General features: G+C 48.1%; 2 protein-coding genes across 3 annotated transcripts in view; one reads left to right on the top strand and one right to left on the bottom strand.

The window, feature by feature from the left end:
* Window positions 1-246: 246 nt before the first annotated feature.
* On the top strand, window positions 247-16,777 carry IGFBP7 (insulin like growth factor binding protein 7). 2 transcript variants are annotated; one of them, XM_072336579.1, is made up of 6 exons: window positions 247-764; window positions 10,106-10,215; window positions 11,356-11,472; window positions 12,359-12,485; window positions 13,581-13,631; window positions 16,662-16,777. In XM_072336579.1, the coding sequence occupies exons 1-5, from the start codon at window positions 299-301 to the stop codon at window positions 13,598-13,600; spliced, it is 840 nt and encodes a 279-aa protein (XP_072192680.1). In that variant the 5' UTR covers window positions 247-298; the 3' UTR covers window positions 13,601-13,631; window positions 16,662-16,777. The 2 variants fall into 2 exon arrangements, with proteins under 2 accessions (XP_072192680.1, XP_072192679.1); XM_072336578.1 differs by lacking the exon at window positions 16,662-16,777 and having other exon boundaries at window positions 248-764; window positions 13,581-13,820.
* Window positions 13,876-17,554, bottom strand: part of POLR2B (RNA polymerase II subunit B) — a 17,464-nt gene continuing 13,785 nt past the window's right edge. The window contains exons 21-25 of the mRNA XM_072336577.1: window positions 16,918-17,025; window positions 16,349-16,462; window positions 16,100-16,260; window positions 15,172-15,367; window positions 13,876-14,010 (exon numbers count right to left, since the gene is read on the bottom strand). Coding sequence (XP_072192678.1) covers window positions 13,921-14,010; window positions 15,172-15,367; window positions 16,100-16,260; window positions 16,349-16,462; window positions 16,918-17,025 — 669 coding nt within the window. The 3' untranslated portion in view covers window positions 13,876-13,920. The remainder of the gene's footprint in view (window positions 14,011-15,171; window positions 15,368-16,099; window positions 16,261-16,348; window positions 16,463-16,917; window positions 17,026-17,554) is intronic.

Below are 17,554 nucleotides of genomic sequence, written 5' to 3'. Positions count from 1 at the left end.
CTGACGTAACAGACACAGCACAACTTCCCGTTCTCGTTAGAGGTATGGATAACAAACATAATGACAGAAAATCCCTTTTTTCCCCCCTCAAGCCTTCCGCAGGTGTTGCTGAGCACGGCGTTACACTGACCACCGTCCTCGCTGGCAGAACGGCCACTGGAGCGGGGGCCAACATGGCGCCCGGCGGGCAGGGCGGGCCGGCGCTCCGTGGGCGATGCGGGGGAACGGCCGCCTCCCGGGGCGGGGTTTGCCACGCCGTGCCTTAAGGCGGCGCGGGGCGGACGGCCGTCGTGCTGCCATGCCGTCCCCGGTGCTGTGGGCGCTGGTGCTGCTGACGCCCGCCGTGCTGGCGGTGACGGAGCTGGGTGGCTGCGGGCCGTGCGATGCGGCGCGGTGCCCGGCGCTGCCGTCGCGGGGCTGCCCGCTGGGCCGGGTGCGGGACGCCTGCGGGTGCTGCTGGCAGTGCGGGCGCGGCGAGGGTGAAGCGTGCGGCGGCGCCGGCGTTGGCGGCGGGCGCTGCGCCGCCGGGCTGGAGTGCGTGAAGAGCCGCAAGCGCCGTAAGGCGAAGGGCGCCCCGGGTCCCGCCGCCGCCTCCGGTCCCGCCGCCCCGGTCGGCGTGTGCGTGTGCAAGAGCCGCTACCCGGTGTGCGGCAGCGACGGGCTCACCTACGGCAGCGGCTGCCAGCTCCGAGCCGCCAGCCTGCGCGCACAGAGCCGCGGCGAGCCCGCCATCAGCCAGCGCAGCAAGGGAGCCTGCGAGCAAGGTGCGGGGCACGGGGTGGGCGGTGGCACGGAGCGGGCGTGGCGGGGAGCTGCTCGCTGTGGTGCTCCGCGGTGCCGCGGGGACCCGTCGTCCCCTGCCCGGAGCCAGCCGCCTTGGTGTGAGGCTTCAGTCTCGCTCCAGAAATAGAAAGTAGCGCGGCTGTTCGTTCTTGTTTTCAGCAGCGGTGTAACCGGCACAGCCCCGCTGTTAGTGCTTGTCGGTGCTTTGCTCCGCGGCTCGTGGTGTGGGATGCTGTCACATGGAGTAGAAGAATAAGAGAGCGGTCGGTGCTTGCAGCACTTCTGAACAGGAGCTCGGTTCTTCCCAAGGCTCTGCTTAAAAGCAGCACTGTAGAAACAAGTGGTTCTTCTGCAGAACCTCTGCTAGGAAACCTCTTAACATGAGAGAGCATCGTTTGGTTGAATCCACTGCTCTGGACGTCCGTGTTAATGGGTATCTAATGTCCCCCCACAGTTGCTGCAAGCGTGAGCTATTAGGCAGGAGGCTTCTGACCTGTCTGCCTTCAGCAGCACCCACAAGCCTTCATCCTCTGTCCATAATAGCAACAGCTTCTCTGAAGAGGGCCTTAGATACAGCTACCCCATGTGCAAGCAGTGTCCCTGCCTTGGAGGTGACCCACCTGGGTGTGCAGATGTGCAGCAGGGCATATATATGGGTTAAAGAACTCTGCTGGAACGTACTCTAGCAGTGACATGCAGTGCCATCACTAAGATGTCTGGGTCACTCTCCTTTTGAATCCTACTATTGGGAGAGCTCTCACCCAGCATCTCAGAGGAGGGAGCAGAGCAGGAAAAGTGTGGGCTGCTTAGCAGTGTTCCAGCAGAGCCTCTTCAGCCTTCTTTTGGCTGCACACATTTCCTCGCGCTGCTGTCCTTCTTCTGGTAGTATGTGTTGTTCTGTGGCTTGCAGCTTAGGCCAGGACTCGGCCCACTCACCTGATGTCCGAACATCTGGAAGTATTTTGGTAGGCCACAGGGACTCACAGCAATTAAAACTGGGAAGGAGAGATGTAATCTGCACAGTGATTTTTGAAACAGTGGCAGGAGATGACATCCATCCCACCAGGCCCTGATGGTTCAGTCTTCCAGACAGAAGGTAGCACTTTAATGAATTGCTGGAAAACTAAATGGTGTGGCAGCTGGAACTCTAGCATGCAGTCCCTGGGCTATCAGGTTTGTGTCATTTGGGGACAACAGGGAAGAGGGAGCAGCCTTTCAAGTCTGAGTAGAGATCCAGAAAAAACATATTTGCAGCAGATTGTTATTTCTAGGGGTTATTTTTAGTTAATTTGTCTGGTGCTTTTTTGGGGGGGAGGGTGTGGTTTGGTTCTTCTTATTTTTGGGGGGGTTATATCAAAACAGAGAGGACTTGCTTTTGTTTAGCTTTGCTTGTTTGTTCATCCTATCTGAAAGCTTGTCCTGGGGAGGAGGAAATGGAGAGCTCTGACTGCTCTTGGCCTTCATTGTTGTCAGCAGGAAGGGAGGCATCTGGTAATGAGGCATCCAGAGGAAGAGAGAAATGCATCTGTTGTTAGGGGCTCCCCTTCACCCACCCTTGCACCCCATGCTCAGGGTGGGGTAGAAGAAGGTCAGGAGACAGGACATGAAGGTGCAAGTGGGGGGAAATGGTGCCGTTCTGTCCTTTTCTCTATTCCTGCAACTGTTTGCCCAAACCTCACCTTGCAAGTAAGGTGAGAGTGACTCATAACAAGCCTCTTCTGCCTTGATCACAGGGATCAGCTGCAGGCATGGGGAAGACTCAGGATCCTACTTCTGGTTTAACTGGGATAGCATCTCATACCCATTCTCTTGCCTTGTCTCTCTCTCTGTCCCACATGTACCACGTATTCAGAGGGTCTGAAAGGAAGCACTGGGAGTGTCAGTCCTGTTGATTTACTATAGGCAACACTGTGTGGACATAGTAAGCCCATTTAATTAACTTCTCTTAAATGCTGGTTGACTCTCTTGAACAGTCTCATTTTAAGGACGTATAAGTACCTTCCTATTGGAGGGAAGTATTGCGGAGCAAGCTTTAATCTCTGCTGTATGGCCACTTCTATGCGTGCTAAAGTTCAGTTTGAATAGTAGTGTCTGACAGAATTTCTCAGGCACTAAAATGCACAGGAAGTACCACTTGAATACATACATTGGATTTCACAGAGATTATTTGCAGAGTAGAGCAGTATAAGCAAAGAACTTGGGGAATTATGTAAGGCTTAACATGCAAAACTCTACTTAAGATGCACAGATTTCTCAACAACAGATTTATTTCCAAGGAGCTAGAAGTTCATTAAAGTGCTATTTGACAAAGCTGACAAAATACAACTCCAGCTTGCCTGCCATGGGGTTTTCTGTGCAACGCTCTGCAGTTTTGCTTGCTATCCAGCAGCTGGGAACAACTTGGGGAATGAGCCAGTTCTTGGCTCTACACAGTGTGCCTTGACCTTGTCCTCGTGATTCTCTTTCTGCTGCTTGTTTTCCAGACATCCCTAATCTGACGCCTGTGTCCTTTGTACAAAAATAATGAACCCATGCAGAAAAAAGGATTTCCATAGCAGCCAGAAGTTCCAGCTGGTGGGCAAAGGAAGTCAGCTGAGTAAAGTCTGAGAGGATGGGGGCAACCCCTTTATGCTTGTACTTGGCAGGTGTGGGGATCCAGCCAGGCCTCTCTGGAGTGGGTTGTACAGGGGCAGGACCATTGAAAAGGGCTGAAGAAATGGATGTGTGGGGGCCTGCACAGCTGCTCTGGGTAAGCAGCCAGTGATGCTGTGGTGCTCCTTGTAGCTGGGCTCATGCTTTGCCCATGTAAGCGCTCTGAGTTGGCTCAGAGGCAAACTGATATCACACAGGTGAGCAAGGATCGTCAGGGCAGACTCACGACTTCTTTAAGTTTTGGCTGCAATTAATTATGCAGTGCATGTGCAGAAGCAATTTACAGGTAGCTAGGACTCAGGGCAGGACAGCTGCGGTACCTACTGCTATGCAAAACCACTTGCTACAAGGAATTAGGATTGCATGGCTCATCTGAAGCCAGGCAGAACAAACTCTCAAAGCACAAAGCCCCATCAAAATGTGAGAAGACTTTTTGGCATGGTGATCTCTCTGAGCTGAAAAATACCAGGCATGCGCTTGTTGACCAAACAGTGCAAGAAAGAATAAATCTCTCTGAGTCATTCTTATCATTAGCTACCAGCAGATGTCTGCTTGAAGGGGCATGTTGTGACTGCTGGAAGTACTGCTGGAGTTGCTTCATTTCAGCCCAAGAATGAAGTCCCTGATAGTGTTGGGATCTCTGGGTTGTTTCATTGTGACTGTCACAGCTTTCTCCTTCTCTAGTGGAAACCAATCACCTTGCACAGGAACAACACAAAGTTGGGCTTCAGAGAATGGTGTTTGTCATGGAACTGGTGCTGGTTTGGACCTTGCTGCAAATGCTTCATGGCAGTCGAAATGCAGGAGCAGATAGCACCCTCTCCTCCCCCACATTCATACCACTTGACCTCATCAGTGGTTTTGCCTTGCATTGGTGTCCCATGAAGTTGTGTCTGCTTTGCAAGTGGATTGTAGCTAAGTTCCTCGCTTTTAAATTGAGAAATGTAAATCAGTTCTGCTGGCTTCTTCCATCCGAATTCAACTGTTGATCTACAATCAGTAATTTTATTTTGGCCAGTAATCAGTATTTTGATTCTGAGGGGTTTGTTTGTTGTTTAAAGCTTTTTTTTTTAATCCACTGTCAGAATAGAGCAGAAACGGGTGTGTTTGGGAAAGGATGCTGGGGGGGGACACGCTTTTGTCACTGACATTGCCTCGCGTTCTTTTGATACAGCTGCATTAAGTTCAAAAAGCTTCCAAGGTTCTTAGATAGCAGAGATCATAGTTCACATTAGATCACATTCTGTAAGAAGCTCCTCTGGGTTTGTGCTTTTTAATTAACACATGGCTTAGATTTAGCCCTTTCCTCCCGTTCATTCTTCCCTGGGATATAAAGGACTTAAAGTAATAGCTGCATTTTGTGAGTTCTTTCTTCTTGCTGGTGTAAGAGGATTAGGTAAGGTTTTGCTAAGAGGTTGGAAAGTGAACTAAATCCCCTCATTCTCATGTGAAGCCGGTTTGGGTTTCTTTGGTGGGGGCCTTGTGGCAGTGGCCTGCTGCCCACTTTCTGCCACAGCAAAGAAGAGCTTTGCATTTGTGGGTGAATCTTGCAAGCATCGTCATGCTGCATCCACAGACTGTGTGGCACAGCAGGTGCACGGTGTGGTTGCACAGGGGTTTTTAGCGTGCTTTAAGGCACAGAGTGAGGACGTGATGGGGGTTTGGTGTGGTGCTTGCTTTTCCAGCACTCTGCATTGGGATTTTGAGGCAGTTAACCAGGGCTGAAATGCTGTGCCTGTATTTTGACAAAAAAATCAGCAGCTTTGTGGGTTTCTTTCCCACAGTTGTAGATCAGTGCCCTTAAATCCTCCTTAAAAGGCGTTTAGTTGTTTGAAAAGTTTTGGGTTCACTGGAGTTTAATACACATTAAGTTTTTATGGCTACGGTGCTACATTTTACGAGGGAGTCTGTTTAATGTATTACTCAGCATATAAACTGGTACGCTTCTAGGAGAGCACCAGTATGGCTGGGACTATGCAATGCTTCTGCTGTCCAAGAGGATCCCATGTTTTACCTGCGTCTTCATTGCCAGTCATCACGGAAAACTAAAAATCACCAGGAAGGAATGATTTCAGATCAGCAAATTCCTTCCCATGTTTGTTTTTCTGCTGCTGGAAAGGCATGCTGGGTTTAAAAAATGCGTTTAATCCGTTGTTGGACTGAAGTTCTTTGAGGTTCATACTAAATAGGAGATTATCAAGTAACGAGTCTAATCAGGTTGGACTTTTGAAAGCCCTGAGTGCTTTACCGTGAATAAATGCTGCCATGCTTAGTTTCCACATCTCCCAGCCCTCATGGTGCCTAACAAAAAGGCTTTTGGCAGGAGCTGAACATGATTTCCTCTTCTTACGCTAAAGTGGGCATCTCCTTTGGGATTCTGTCCTCAGAGCTCTCCCTGTAATTCCTTGGGCTCTTGAAGGCCTGGTATGAGGAGAGGGAGAAGCACTATCTGGAGGAGGTTAAGAGGGATGCTTGTAGTCACGCAGGCACTCGGGGAATGGGGAAGGATAGGAAATGCTTATACTTCCCGTCTGCTATTGCCTCTCAGTGCTTTGCCCTGGGAAGGAGCAGCTAAGGGCATGTGAGCTGGAATTAGCAGATGCTGCTTACAGAAGGTTTCCCCTTCTCCATATAAAGGAATTTTGAAGGGAAAATACTTTCCCAGTGGCTTAAGAGGTTGTAGTCAGTCTGTTTTCAGGCTTGCGAGAGGTTGCGAGCTGTCTAGCTTTTGCTTTGATTAGTTGTCTCAAAATGTTCCCAGTCTGTATCTTATCCAGGGCTCCAGCGAAGCAGTGCAGCACTCAGGAGGGCTGGCTGGGAACCAGGCTGACGCCCACGCTTCAGTGTGTGGTACTCTGCTTCATTTTATGGTGTTCAGGGCTTCCCACACACATCCAAATGCCGTGGCCCTCAGTGTTTAGCCCCGGGCCCATTTTTGTCTTCAGTGCCATACCTGCAGCCCCTTTGATTTTAGTGATAGAGTTGTTGCGTTGGTTGCTGGTTTATGGTTTGTGCTTTAGCAAAGTCTGGGTCCTTTTATCTTAAAGAATTTGGATGTTTTGCTCAGAGAGGCAAAAGCATGCAGGAAGAGGGAGTGTCTAGTTGGATTCCCAGCTGAGGCTTGGGAAGAACAGCCAAGCCCACCAGCGTGCCTGACCTTTGCTCTTTGACAATTCAGTGCGAGCTTTTGGTGCTGACAGTGGAAGACCAAGAATTGAAAAGGCTGAATTGCTTCTGGTCATTGTGGAGAGAAGTAACTTTGAGACTTCTCTGAAGGCCTGACAGCCTCATAGATCGTTCCTTGTGAGTGGAGCGGCCCTGTGGGCTGTGAGGCTTTGCGTCCCCTATGACCGGGCACTTGCCCCTCAGTGACTGTGGGGTTGTCCCTGTGTTATTAAGGCAGGAGCAGAGCAAGAGAAGGGCAACGGCGGTGTCTGGAGCACAAGTATTAATGGGGAGTGACTGAGGGAGCTGGGGTTGTTCAGTCTGGAGAAGAGGAAGCTCAGGAGATACCTCATGGCTCTCTACAATTGCCTGAAGGAAGGCTGTGGTGAGATGGGGGTCGGACTCTTCTTCCTGGTAACAGCTATAGGCCAGGAGGGAATGGCCTTATGTTTTACAAGGGGATGTTCAGGTTGAGTATTAGGAAACATCTTTGAAAGAGTGGCCATGCAGTGGCACAGGCTGCCCAGGGAGGTGGTGCAGTCACCATTCCTGGAGATGTTTAGGAACCATGGGCATGTGGCTATGAAGGAAGTGGTTAGTGGGTATGGTGGGGATGGTCTAGGGCTTGGACTGGATGGTCTTAGAAGTCTTTTTCAACCTTAATGATTCTATGACTCTGGAGGTGGTGGAACTGAACTCCACAGAGTGGGAGCTTCACTGACCCTGAGTAGGAATGCACCGTCCTTGTGGTGTGAGCAAGGGATGGGTGGGCAGGCTTGGGTGGGAGCTTCATCTAGGGAGTCGCAGGCTCTGCCGTATGCTTCTTTAGAAGAAAGGCAACTGAATAATAACCATGGGGACTCCTCTGACTGCTGACATAATGCAGATCGTCAGCTCCCTGTGACTGGTGGAACAAACAAGCCCTGTATGCACAGGCTCTTCGCCCAGAGTGAATGAGCACAGTGCACTGGCTCTGCATATAAGCCCCTTCCCGGGCCAGAGAGAGCTATTTATCTTACAAACAATGATGAGAGCCACAGGGAAATGCCTAGAGTGCCTGTGGAGAGCAGCTGATGTCTATCAGCAGTCTGTGGTATCCCGTCAGCTGAAGGAGTGTCTGTGCGTTCAGGGCAAGTTGCAGCAGGCTGCATTGCATGCAGCACAGAGCCCCAGAGCCAGCCTCTAGTGGAAAGCAGAGACCACTCAGCCAGGCTGATGTCTCCATCATCTGGGCCTGGGTTCTGCTCTTGGTGACTGTTTTCATCAGCAGGTGCAGCTTGCGAGTTCTTAGCCTAAGGGTAGAAGACAGAGAAAGGTTCCTCTGCATGGGCAGTCTTGCAGTTAGAACAACAGGAGCTCAGGGAGGCAGGATGTAAGATGAGGATCAGAGAGCATTCTTTCTGCCATGAATCAGCTCTTGCTCTGTACAAGGTGGGATTGTTTCTGATTCTGCTGAACAAATTGTGGCCTTGCTCCCTACATGAGGTCCTCTAAGTGAGGGGGGGTGGTCACTTGCAAGAGGGAATGTGTTCACATTGTCTGGAGACCACGGAAGGCTCAGGCACTCCCTGCCTGTTGTCTTGTTGCAGAGGCCCACTTTTGCCTATAGGATAGGGGCTACTGAGAGGGGCTGTGGGATAGAATGTAATGCCATGTCAACACACTGTGGGTTATAGATACTGCTGTGTTACTGTGTCCTACTTTAAATCTGTTGACTTCTTGGCCTTTATGGTTTATTTTTAGTGGAGGATGAAGCCCAACTCTGGAGCTTTGGAAATGTGGATTAAAGTAAGATATCCCAGGAGACCAAACTGACTCTTCCCACGACACTGTTGCATCTTTTTAGGAGTTTTATTCCATGTTGGTCTCAGGGCTGCCTCAGATGGAGACAGAGTCCCATGAATGCTCCCTGTTCATTTTGCAGCCAAAGGCAGTGTCTCATGTTCCTCACCATTAGAGCAAGATATGCACGCTAAGAGACTAAGGGTCTCTTCATTTCTGCAGTGGCAGATTGTGGCAGTTTCATAGCAGCTGTGTTTGTTTTTCTGTCTGATGCAGAGCTCCAGCACCTGGTGATGAAGAGGAGGGTGTGATATCAGGGTGAACGTAGCCCTTCCTGCTAGGCAGCCTTGAAATCTTCCCCTGGGAAAGGTGCCTTGCAGTCAGGGGGGACTTCGCATGGTTGGAGCATCATGTGTATTTTGGGATGGCCTTGCAGGGTGTGGGGTGAGCTAAACAGCTTGGAAACGTGCTGTGCACCTCATTGTTTAAGGGACACCAGAAAAACAATAGCTGATGTCCTGGGGAAGTGGCTGCCCTGAGGAAGGGGAGCAGAGTGTGTGACCTGTGGTGGCCCTGCTGTGGGGACAGCTGTGACTTTGAAACACCTCTCTGCTGGCCCATGCCCAGTCTCTGCAGCAGCACAGCCAGCAATAGGTTAAGCTGCATAATGAAGCACTGCATCAATGACTTTCTCAGCTCACGGAATTTGTTCTGTACAAGTGGACTGTAATATTTGTGAGGAAACCTGATACCTGGCTCTTACAGATCACAAGATGTGGTGGTTTTAACGGTCTTCTAGGGGCACACAGATCGCTTCTGTGCAGCTGCTGCTTGTTAAATGCAGGACTGGGATACCTCTGTGAGGGTGAATGTGGGCTGCAGTGAGATAGACCTGAGTGGTGCTCTGGAGGGTAGGGTGCATGTGCAGGCTGGGGGCAGGGCCCTTGTTTCCACAGGAAATGCCTTGCTGTGAAGAGAAGTCTACCTTTTCAGTGCAGAAGGGGAAAATCAGCTGTGTTCTTCAAGCTGTCAATAAGTGGAAATAAACACTATGGGCTCCATTGGTCCGCACTTCCTCTTGTGGGACATTAATAGGTGCATTTTGCAAAGCAGCAGTGGTTCTCCTATTAAAGAGGGATAAAACAGTAACACAATTCTTCCCTTTGTGGGGTATGGGTTACGTCTCGGACATTTTCCAGCCCGAGGGGTAAACATCTCGTAGGCAGAGCTGCAAAACAGCTTTGTTCATGTCAGGCTTTGAAAATAACTCCTTATTTAATTTTAACCAGAGGTTGGCTCTGCCTGGGGAAAGCAGAGCTCTCCGCTCACCTGGTTCCTTCTCGGATCCCTTCCAAGGAGAGCTCTGCCACCCTCCACAGCCAGCCCCCTTTGGCTGAATGTTGCATACTGGATTCTGCTGGCCATCTGCCACAGGCTGTGTTGCATATTAAAATCATGCTGGGAGAAGACTGCAGCAAAGCAATCTCTGGCATGGGAGAATAGTTGGGACCCCTGTGTCTTCCAAGGAGTTTGGGATGGAGGTCCTTTTCTCTGTTCCACCTGGTGTTGAAGTTGTACTTTGTGACCACATGGCACACAAAGATGGCACGCTCCAAGCAAGCACCCTCCTCACCTAGTCCTCAAAACACATCAGAAGCGACAGGCCCCACCGAAAAGGCCTTACAGTCCCACAGTGCTTAGAATTGTTTCTTCCTCTTCGCAGGACCCTCCATCGTGACCCCTCCTAAGGACATCTGGAATGTGACAGGAGCACAGATCTACCTGAGCTGTGAAGTCATTGGCATCCCAACCCCTGTCCTCACCTGGAACAAGGTAAGGGCCTTACTAGGACCTCCTAATGTCTAGCAAAGCTAAGGTAGCTGAGACTGCTTAGTAAGCAGCAGGGCATAAAGTCATAGGAAATTGCTCATAGAAATTCACGTCTTTGATGAGGTCTCCCATCTGTGCAGTTCTTTCCCACCCCTAAACATCTGGCTTTGCTTAATCTATCTTTAATCATCGTTTTTCTAAACTTGTGTTGGTTTCAGTGCGGATCACGACTTGTGTTTTTCCTGGTATTCAGAGCATGTAGGCAGTGTCCCTTGACCTGTTGTCACCCTGCTGACGGCAGTGACTGAGGCAGCTGGACACAGCTGACCCAGCATGAGGCACTGGAGCATGGGATAGTTAGCTCTGATATAGCAGGCAGAGTGCTGATTGAGGCAGGGTGCTGCTAACACCTGGCTCAGGGCAGGGGCCAGTCTTGAGCAGAGAAGACCCTAGCCATAGGACTCAAGAAACTGTGTGACCCTGGGTTGAGATAGATAGCTAGCAGCAGAGAATAACTCACTCTGAACACACTGCTGCTCTTCCACTGATGCTGTATCCACCTGGAGGAATGCTAGGCTTGCTGCAGCAGAAGTATGCGAGTGCTGTCCCTGATCTGCTTCTAGGATTAGGTCATATGGGGACAGACTGGAACAGTGCTCACACACACGATTTTCTGCTGCTGCCACACTAAAATAATGGGATCTTCAGGAAAGGTGTGTGTGTGGACCACAGTCAGCTTCTGCCAGCCCCCCAAGCCAGAAGGCAGCTGGGGTACCAACAGCTGCAGGTGGCTGAATCCTTCTTGTTCAATGGGAGCATAGCTTAATGGCTTAAACGCTCTTGTGGGAGCATGCACAAATACTCTGTGAAATAAAACCAGTGTGGGGCATGTTTGCAGTACCCAGCAGCAGGCACACCAGAAAGCTGTGCAGCTCTTTCTGTTCCCACTGAGGCAAGGGGAGTACAGCCCTACTGCACACATTGGAGCTGTAGCACACACAGGATGAGGTTAAATGTCAGCGCTAGGAAAATACTGCTTCCACACAAAACATAGTCATACAAAACTAATGTTGATCTTTTTATAAGTAAGTTCTAGCATAAATGAGACCCCAAACCCTTACACCTTACTGACCTTCTGTTTAGATCATTCAAGGACAGTATGGTATCCAGAGAATGGAGCTTCTGCCTGGTGACCGAGAAAATCTGGCTATTCAGACCCGAGGGGGCCCTGAGAAACATGAAGTGACTGGCTGGGTACTGGTAAGTACAACATGCAAACTGTTGGCAAACAGTGCAGTTTGCAAACAACCCCTCTACAGAAGATGTATGGCAATGGATAGGACACTTAGAGGAAAAGGTTTAGAAGGTAATCAGTACAGAGGGCCTAAGACCCTCATCTGAGACTTAAATTTAGCAGCTGTCTTTGCTCCAGTGACACACAGCACCTGCTGCACAATAGCACAGTGCAGAAGCCATCGGCTGTCCCACAGCAGGCATTCTAAGCTAGCAGAGTACCTGCAGGCTAATGGCACTTTTGGAGGGAAGCAGTAGGGAGGGAGCTGCTTTGTATCCCAGTATGGGAATTGCATCAGTCTGTAAGAACGATGGCTCCCAGCTGCAGAGAATCTGGCACAGGTCAGGCGAAGTGGTTCCTGCAGCACATGCCAAAGCAGAGGTGGAAATGGAGAGGGAAGATATTGAGCCAGTCATTTTGCAGAACTGCCTAGATGCACAATGTTCCTGGAAGCATTTTCTTTTTTATTCCTGCCTCTGGCACCTTGCCAAGCGTGCAGGGCTCCAACATAGCTCCAAACTAAGTCAATGCTAAAAGAAAGGGAGTGTTACAGCAAGCTCGGTCTGGCCTAGCAAAGTGCAGCAATGCTAGGCTGAAGCCCAGGAGAGGCCTGTCCCAAACCAGCCTGGAGAATACCATCACAATATGCACCAAACAGCTGTTCAGAGCAGGCAGAAGCAGTCATGCAGTCAGTGCGGTCTTGAAAGGTTAACAAATACTTTCTCCTTTCTGCTAATCCCATTATTTAATTAGGAAATTAACAACTAATTTCTGTCCTAAGGCATTTTTTTTAATAAGTATCTCTGCTTCTTCACAAGATACTTATTGGGGAGGGGGTGTTTCTTTCCCTAGATATCTCCTCTGAGCAAAGAAGATGCTGGAGAATATGAGTGTCACGCATCAAATGCCAAAGGAGAGGCAACAGCTTCTGCAAAAATTCATGTAGTGGAAACTCTGCATGAAATAGCCTTGACAAAGGGTAAGTAGCGTGGCTGAACACTCAGTAGCTCTCTCCCCTATCAGTTTACTTAATTACTTGATCTAGAAGGACTGTTCCTATTTAATACTGTCAGAGTGAGATGCAGTTTCCAGTAGGTTTGGGAGGACACTGCCAGCCCATCTCAGCTGCTAGAATTCTCAGAGGGTTTTCAAGTAACCCAAAATGCTGTAATGTTCTGCAGATTAAGATGCCAAATGAAAAACAGCTTTGGGGTAGATTTTTTTCTTCTCTTTTCTTTTTTAAATAAAGCAACTTACATTGCTTTTCTTGCCCTTAATTCCAGTGTTCTCAGAACACTTCCAAGCCTGCTCATTTCTCCCAGGAGCAGGATTGACATAACCAGCCCAAGAAAGAGCAGGGAGTCCAAGCACTCCAAGTTCTTTAATCTTTCTTTAGTTTAAACAGAGTGGCTTTATCAGAAGGATGAAGCTGGATCCTTGTATCCCTGAATAGCTGAAAGGCTTTGGGACAATATCAACAGTGTAAAACGAATCCCAGCATCACTTCAAGCACAGCAGCCTTTACCATAGTTCTTTAGCTAGTCTCTTTTCAGACATCATTCTTACTGATATTATTGAGCTGTGCCACAAGCAGCAGAACCTGTGAGCTAGAATTTAAGATAGAGATACTGTGAGGGGAAGAGCGAGGGTGGAGTGCTATGTGTGTTGCTTTGTGGTTTATGTCTTCTGTGCACACAGCTACCACTGTTTCTTGTCAGCTATAGGAAAGCTCCCAAGTAAGCAGCCTGTAGCTAAGCAATAAGCTGGCAAGCCCCGTTTTTTGAGAAGGAGCTGATTGATATTATTAATGGAATATTGTCAGATGGAACAGGCTGCTCCACAGCTCTATGCTACGCCCTTAGGGAGTTGGTGCCTGATTTCTCAGTGATCTCAGCCCAGAAAAATGCCACCTATCACCCTCCCCCTGCAGCCGGATTCCTCCCTGAGGGGAGAAAAAGAAAGCACCCTCAGATCAGACATCAGAAAACTCACTTCCTGGGCTGCTTCCCAAGCTCTGACATTACCCCCTGGAACAGTGTGCAGCACAGCATAACATGTTTCTGTTTTTCCGCAGATGATGGTGCAGAGCTGTGATGTGAGGACTTTCACTTATGTACCGTTTTAAGTTAGTATTTTGGAAAGCCGCAGCCTCGGGCTTTTTCTAGCTCACTAATCATTCTCTTACCTCCTTTATTCTTTGATTACCCATTTGCTTGCACACTTCTTTTGCAGATTATACAAATAAAAGAGATTCACGAGTTTGATTACAAATTTGCATTCTATTTACAGGAAATAAACATACTTTTAAAAAGCACACAGCTGATGAGTAAGACTATTTTAAACACAGCCTACACAAAATGAAACAAAACCTAAATACTTCAAGTCTCACGTTCTTCGTAAACCTCTTTAGGAAGCTAAACGCTCATCATCCGAGGTGCAATGCTCATAGACATCAGTTCTTGGAAGAGGAGTTTGCAGGCGTAGGGCATTCGAACCAAGGATATCTGGGAAGAGATTGCAAAAGAGTTGTAAGTGATTGATTGATTAGCACTCCTAAAGTAACAACTAACTACACAACTAACTTGTCGAGTTTTTTGGCTCAAAACTGGATCTGAATGATTCTATCAAACTCAAAGAGGGTACATTTAGGTTGGATATAAAGTCTTTTACAGTGAGGGTAGTGAGGTGAGGCACTGGCACAGGTTGCCCAGAGAGGTGGTAGATGCCCCATCCCTGCAGACATTAAAAGCCAACCTGGATGGGGCTCTGAGCAACCTGACGTAGCTGTCCCAGTTCATTGTACCAGATGGCCTTTACAGGTCCCTTTCAACTACAGACTCTGCGATTCTGAATTATGCATAAAAGCATTTAAGGAGGATTGCTTAAAGGCAGCAATAAAGCAAGAGGGAAGCAGAGACAGTCTGTAGAGCCTACAGAACAGCTATCCAGAATTAACTTTTTCAACAGGAAAATAAAAATGGCAGCCAGGGGATAGGACATTCAATAAAAGTAATTTAAACAGGGGTGCATTTGCACAGCAAAGCATGCCTCCTATGCAGTAACTGCAGGTAACATTTCCAGCACGCATCCCTACAAGCAGCCCCAACATGAGCTGCAGCCGTCAGTTCCCAGCACACCAAGAAACCTATTTAAAGCTATTCTTTTTATCTCTGCTGCCAATCTGCCTTGACGCAGCTCTGTAGCTACGCACACACTATAGAACAAACACTATAAATAATAACTACTGTACAAAAAAAAAAGCACATGCTATAAATAGTCATGACAAAGAAGTGCTACACAAAAGGCCTCCCCTGGGAGGCATAAAGTATCTTTGTGGGGACAACCACAGTTCTAAATTCCTCCAATCCAGAGCTTTACTGTTTAATATTCTAAAAATAAGCTCTCCAACTGTTCACTTCTCAAACCTCTCCACTGTGAAACAGTTGAGCAGCACTTCCTTCCAAGTGATGGGCCAGCACTCGAACAGGAAACATCCAAATCAACTAGGACACTGTAAACGCTTCAGTAAGTAGTTACGAAGCTTTTAAGCAATTGTTCTCATCTTTCTCTAAACATTTTCATTTCAACATAACTTCTCCCTCCTCCTGTTCACCGGAGTCACATTTCCTCTGAGTCACGGGGTGGTGAATCCCACACTTACTTACCTGTGTTTTATTTCGGCATCCCCGGCATTCGTATGTGTGAGTCCTCGTGTTTGCAATTGCCATGATTCCACAGAGGTTACATACGTGGACTTGGTATGGGTCTGATGCCTCAAACAACCTCTCTCTCAAGAACTGGGCCGCTCCGTGGGCAATCTGACAGTCTCGTTCCATTTCTCCAAAGCGAAGTCCACCATCACTAAGGACAAAAAACAAAACAACAAAAAGCCTCTTTGAGCTCTCTGGCACGATTCATCAGTGCTTGTTGCTACAACAAGTAACCTGACAGAGACAGAACAGCAATATTCCAAGGCAGGAGTAAATCTGGGCATTCATTTTCCTCTGCTGCTGCAGGCACGTGGCTCAGTATTTGTAAAGCAGCTATCAGATGCCAGACAGGTACAGCACAACTGTATAGCAGAGTGATGCCAACCATTAAATCATCCTCTGCTCCTCCCTGCTGGACAAGGACAGTCACCTACCCAGTACTATGATGGGTGAAACAGACCCAACTTGGCAAAAATTAATCTATTTTTAAAACCAAAGCAAGATAACAAGAAACTACAATAAAAATGAAAACAGTTTCTGCCCTCCTGTCCCTTCTTCTCTGGCGCAGCATCACTCTGTCGCTTCTGGACTATTCTTCATACCCCCTCCTCCTGTACAAGTAAAACACTTGGTTTCTGCTGCTCCTTCCTCTTCAGACAGTTCCAATCTGCAACTTCCCAGCAGCCCTCTGTTCTTCACTAGCTGCTGTAGCATACATGCTTTTCCATGGGGCACAGTTCTTCTGGAACAGACTGCTCCAGCAACCACAGTTCCTGACAGACTACACACTCCGGTGTGGGCTTCACTCCATAGAAAAAGCAGCTAACTTGGCAGCTAAAGACTCCAAAGGGAAGACTGCATAGAAAATAATAAACATCCTTACCGAGATCTACCTTCCATGGGCTGTCTGTTAAGTATCTGGATGGGCCCTCTTGCACGAGAATGGATTTTGTCATCTACCATGTGCTTGAGCCGCTGATAATATGTAGGACCAATGAAGATCTGTGATGTGATTTTTCGCCCGGTGAAGCCGTTGTAGAGGACCTAAAGCAGTCAATGCAATCACTGAACCATAAGCCTTACTGTCTGCCAAACACATTAAAAATACAACTAATTTATATTTTGGTTGTACCTCATTTCCTCTTAAATGATAGCCATAATCTGATAGAAGATTGGAAATCTTCTGCACGTTGACAGCATCATTAAATGGTGTAGCATCACCAATTTCTCCCTTGTTTGCTGACACCTGCAGAGAAAAGACTTGCAAAAGCTGGTCGGATTTCTCAGCATCAAGCAATACATTTCAAATAATTTTAGCTTTTAATGTCAGAACTTGAGATTCCCCACCCACTATAGGGCTGTATCTTCTTTCGTTACCGGTTACAGAATCTAGCTGAGGTTTTCAAAACTGGACAGCATCAATGATTTCCTACTCCTTTTTCTAGGTGACAGGATGCATTTGGAATCAAAGCAACAGATGATTTGCTGGACAGAATTTACAAGACTGTAGGTCCTGAAGAATCTTTTCCATTTGCCATTAAGTAAATGGAGAACAATCTTTTTTCTTTATAAACTGCATTAGCACTTACCACTTATGTGTATTTAATGCTTGCTTGTGTATATTTACCAAAAAAATAAAAAACATATACATAGATATTAACTCATATCCCTTAAACATGCAGCATCAAATATTCTTCTTACCTTCCCCTGAAGACATTCAATCAAGTGACCAATGGTCATGCGGGAAGGGATGGCGTGGGGATTGATGATGATATCTGGTGTGATGCCTTCACAGGTGAAGGGCATATCCTAGAGCACCAAAACAGGCAGTCAGTACTTTCCAGCTTTAAGAAAAGCAGTCCATAGATTCTAACTGTATCTTTTAAGTATTTCAAGGGCCCTGAGATCATAGAATCATAGAACCTCAAGGTTGGAAAGGACCCACAAGATCATCTAGTCCAACCATCCTCCCATTACCATTGCTACCACAAGCCACTAAACTGTAGTTCCATATCCAGATGCCTCTCGAACACTGCCAGAGACAGCAATTCCACCACCTCCCTGGGCAGCCATTCCAGTGCCTGACCACCCTCTGAGAGAAGAAGTTTTTCCTTATGTCTAATCTAAACCTCTTCTGGCACAACTTGCGGCCATCTCCTCGGGTCCTGTTTGTTACCTGGGAGAAGAGGTCAAGCCCTTCCTTATCACAACCTCCCTTCAGGAAGTGTAGAGTGCAATGAGGTCTCCCCTGAGCCTCCTCTTCTCGAGGTTAAACAATCCCAGCTCCCTCAGCCGCTCCTCATAAGACTTGTGCTCCAGACTCTTCACCAGTTTCACT

Source organism: Excalfactoria chinensis, chromosome 4 (assembly GCF_039878825.1).
Source record: "Excalfactoria chinensis isolate bCotChi1 chromosome 4, bCotChi1.hap2, whole genome shotgun sequence".
In the NCBI taxonomy this organism is placed as follows: Eukaryota; Metazoa; Chordata; class Aves; order Galliformes; family Phasianidae; genus Excalfactoria; species Excalfactoria chinensis.
The sequence above is the reverse complement of the archived record's forward strand: the minus strand, read 5'-3'. Positions and strand labels throughout refer to the sequence as shown.

What these genes read in the sequence shown, in the direction of transcription:
- IGFBP7 (XM_072336579.1), top strand. Translation starts at nt 299, where the DNA reads ATGCCGTCCCCGGTGCTGTGGGCGCTGGTGCTGCTGACGCCCGCCGTG. An exon ending in CTGTCCTCACCTGGAACAAG is followed by an intron (nt 10,216 to 11,355) that starts GTAAGGGCCTTA and finishes CCTTCTGTTTAG; the next exon opens with ATCATTCAAGGACAGTATGG. An exon ending in AAGTGACTGGCTGGGTACTG is followed by an intron (nt 11,473 to 12,358) that starts GTAAGTACAACA and finishes TTCTTTCCCTAG; the next exon opens with ATATCTCCTCTGAGCAAAGA.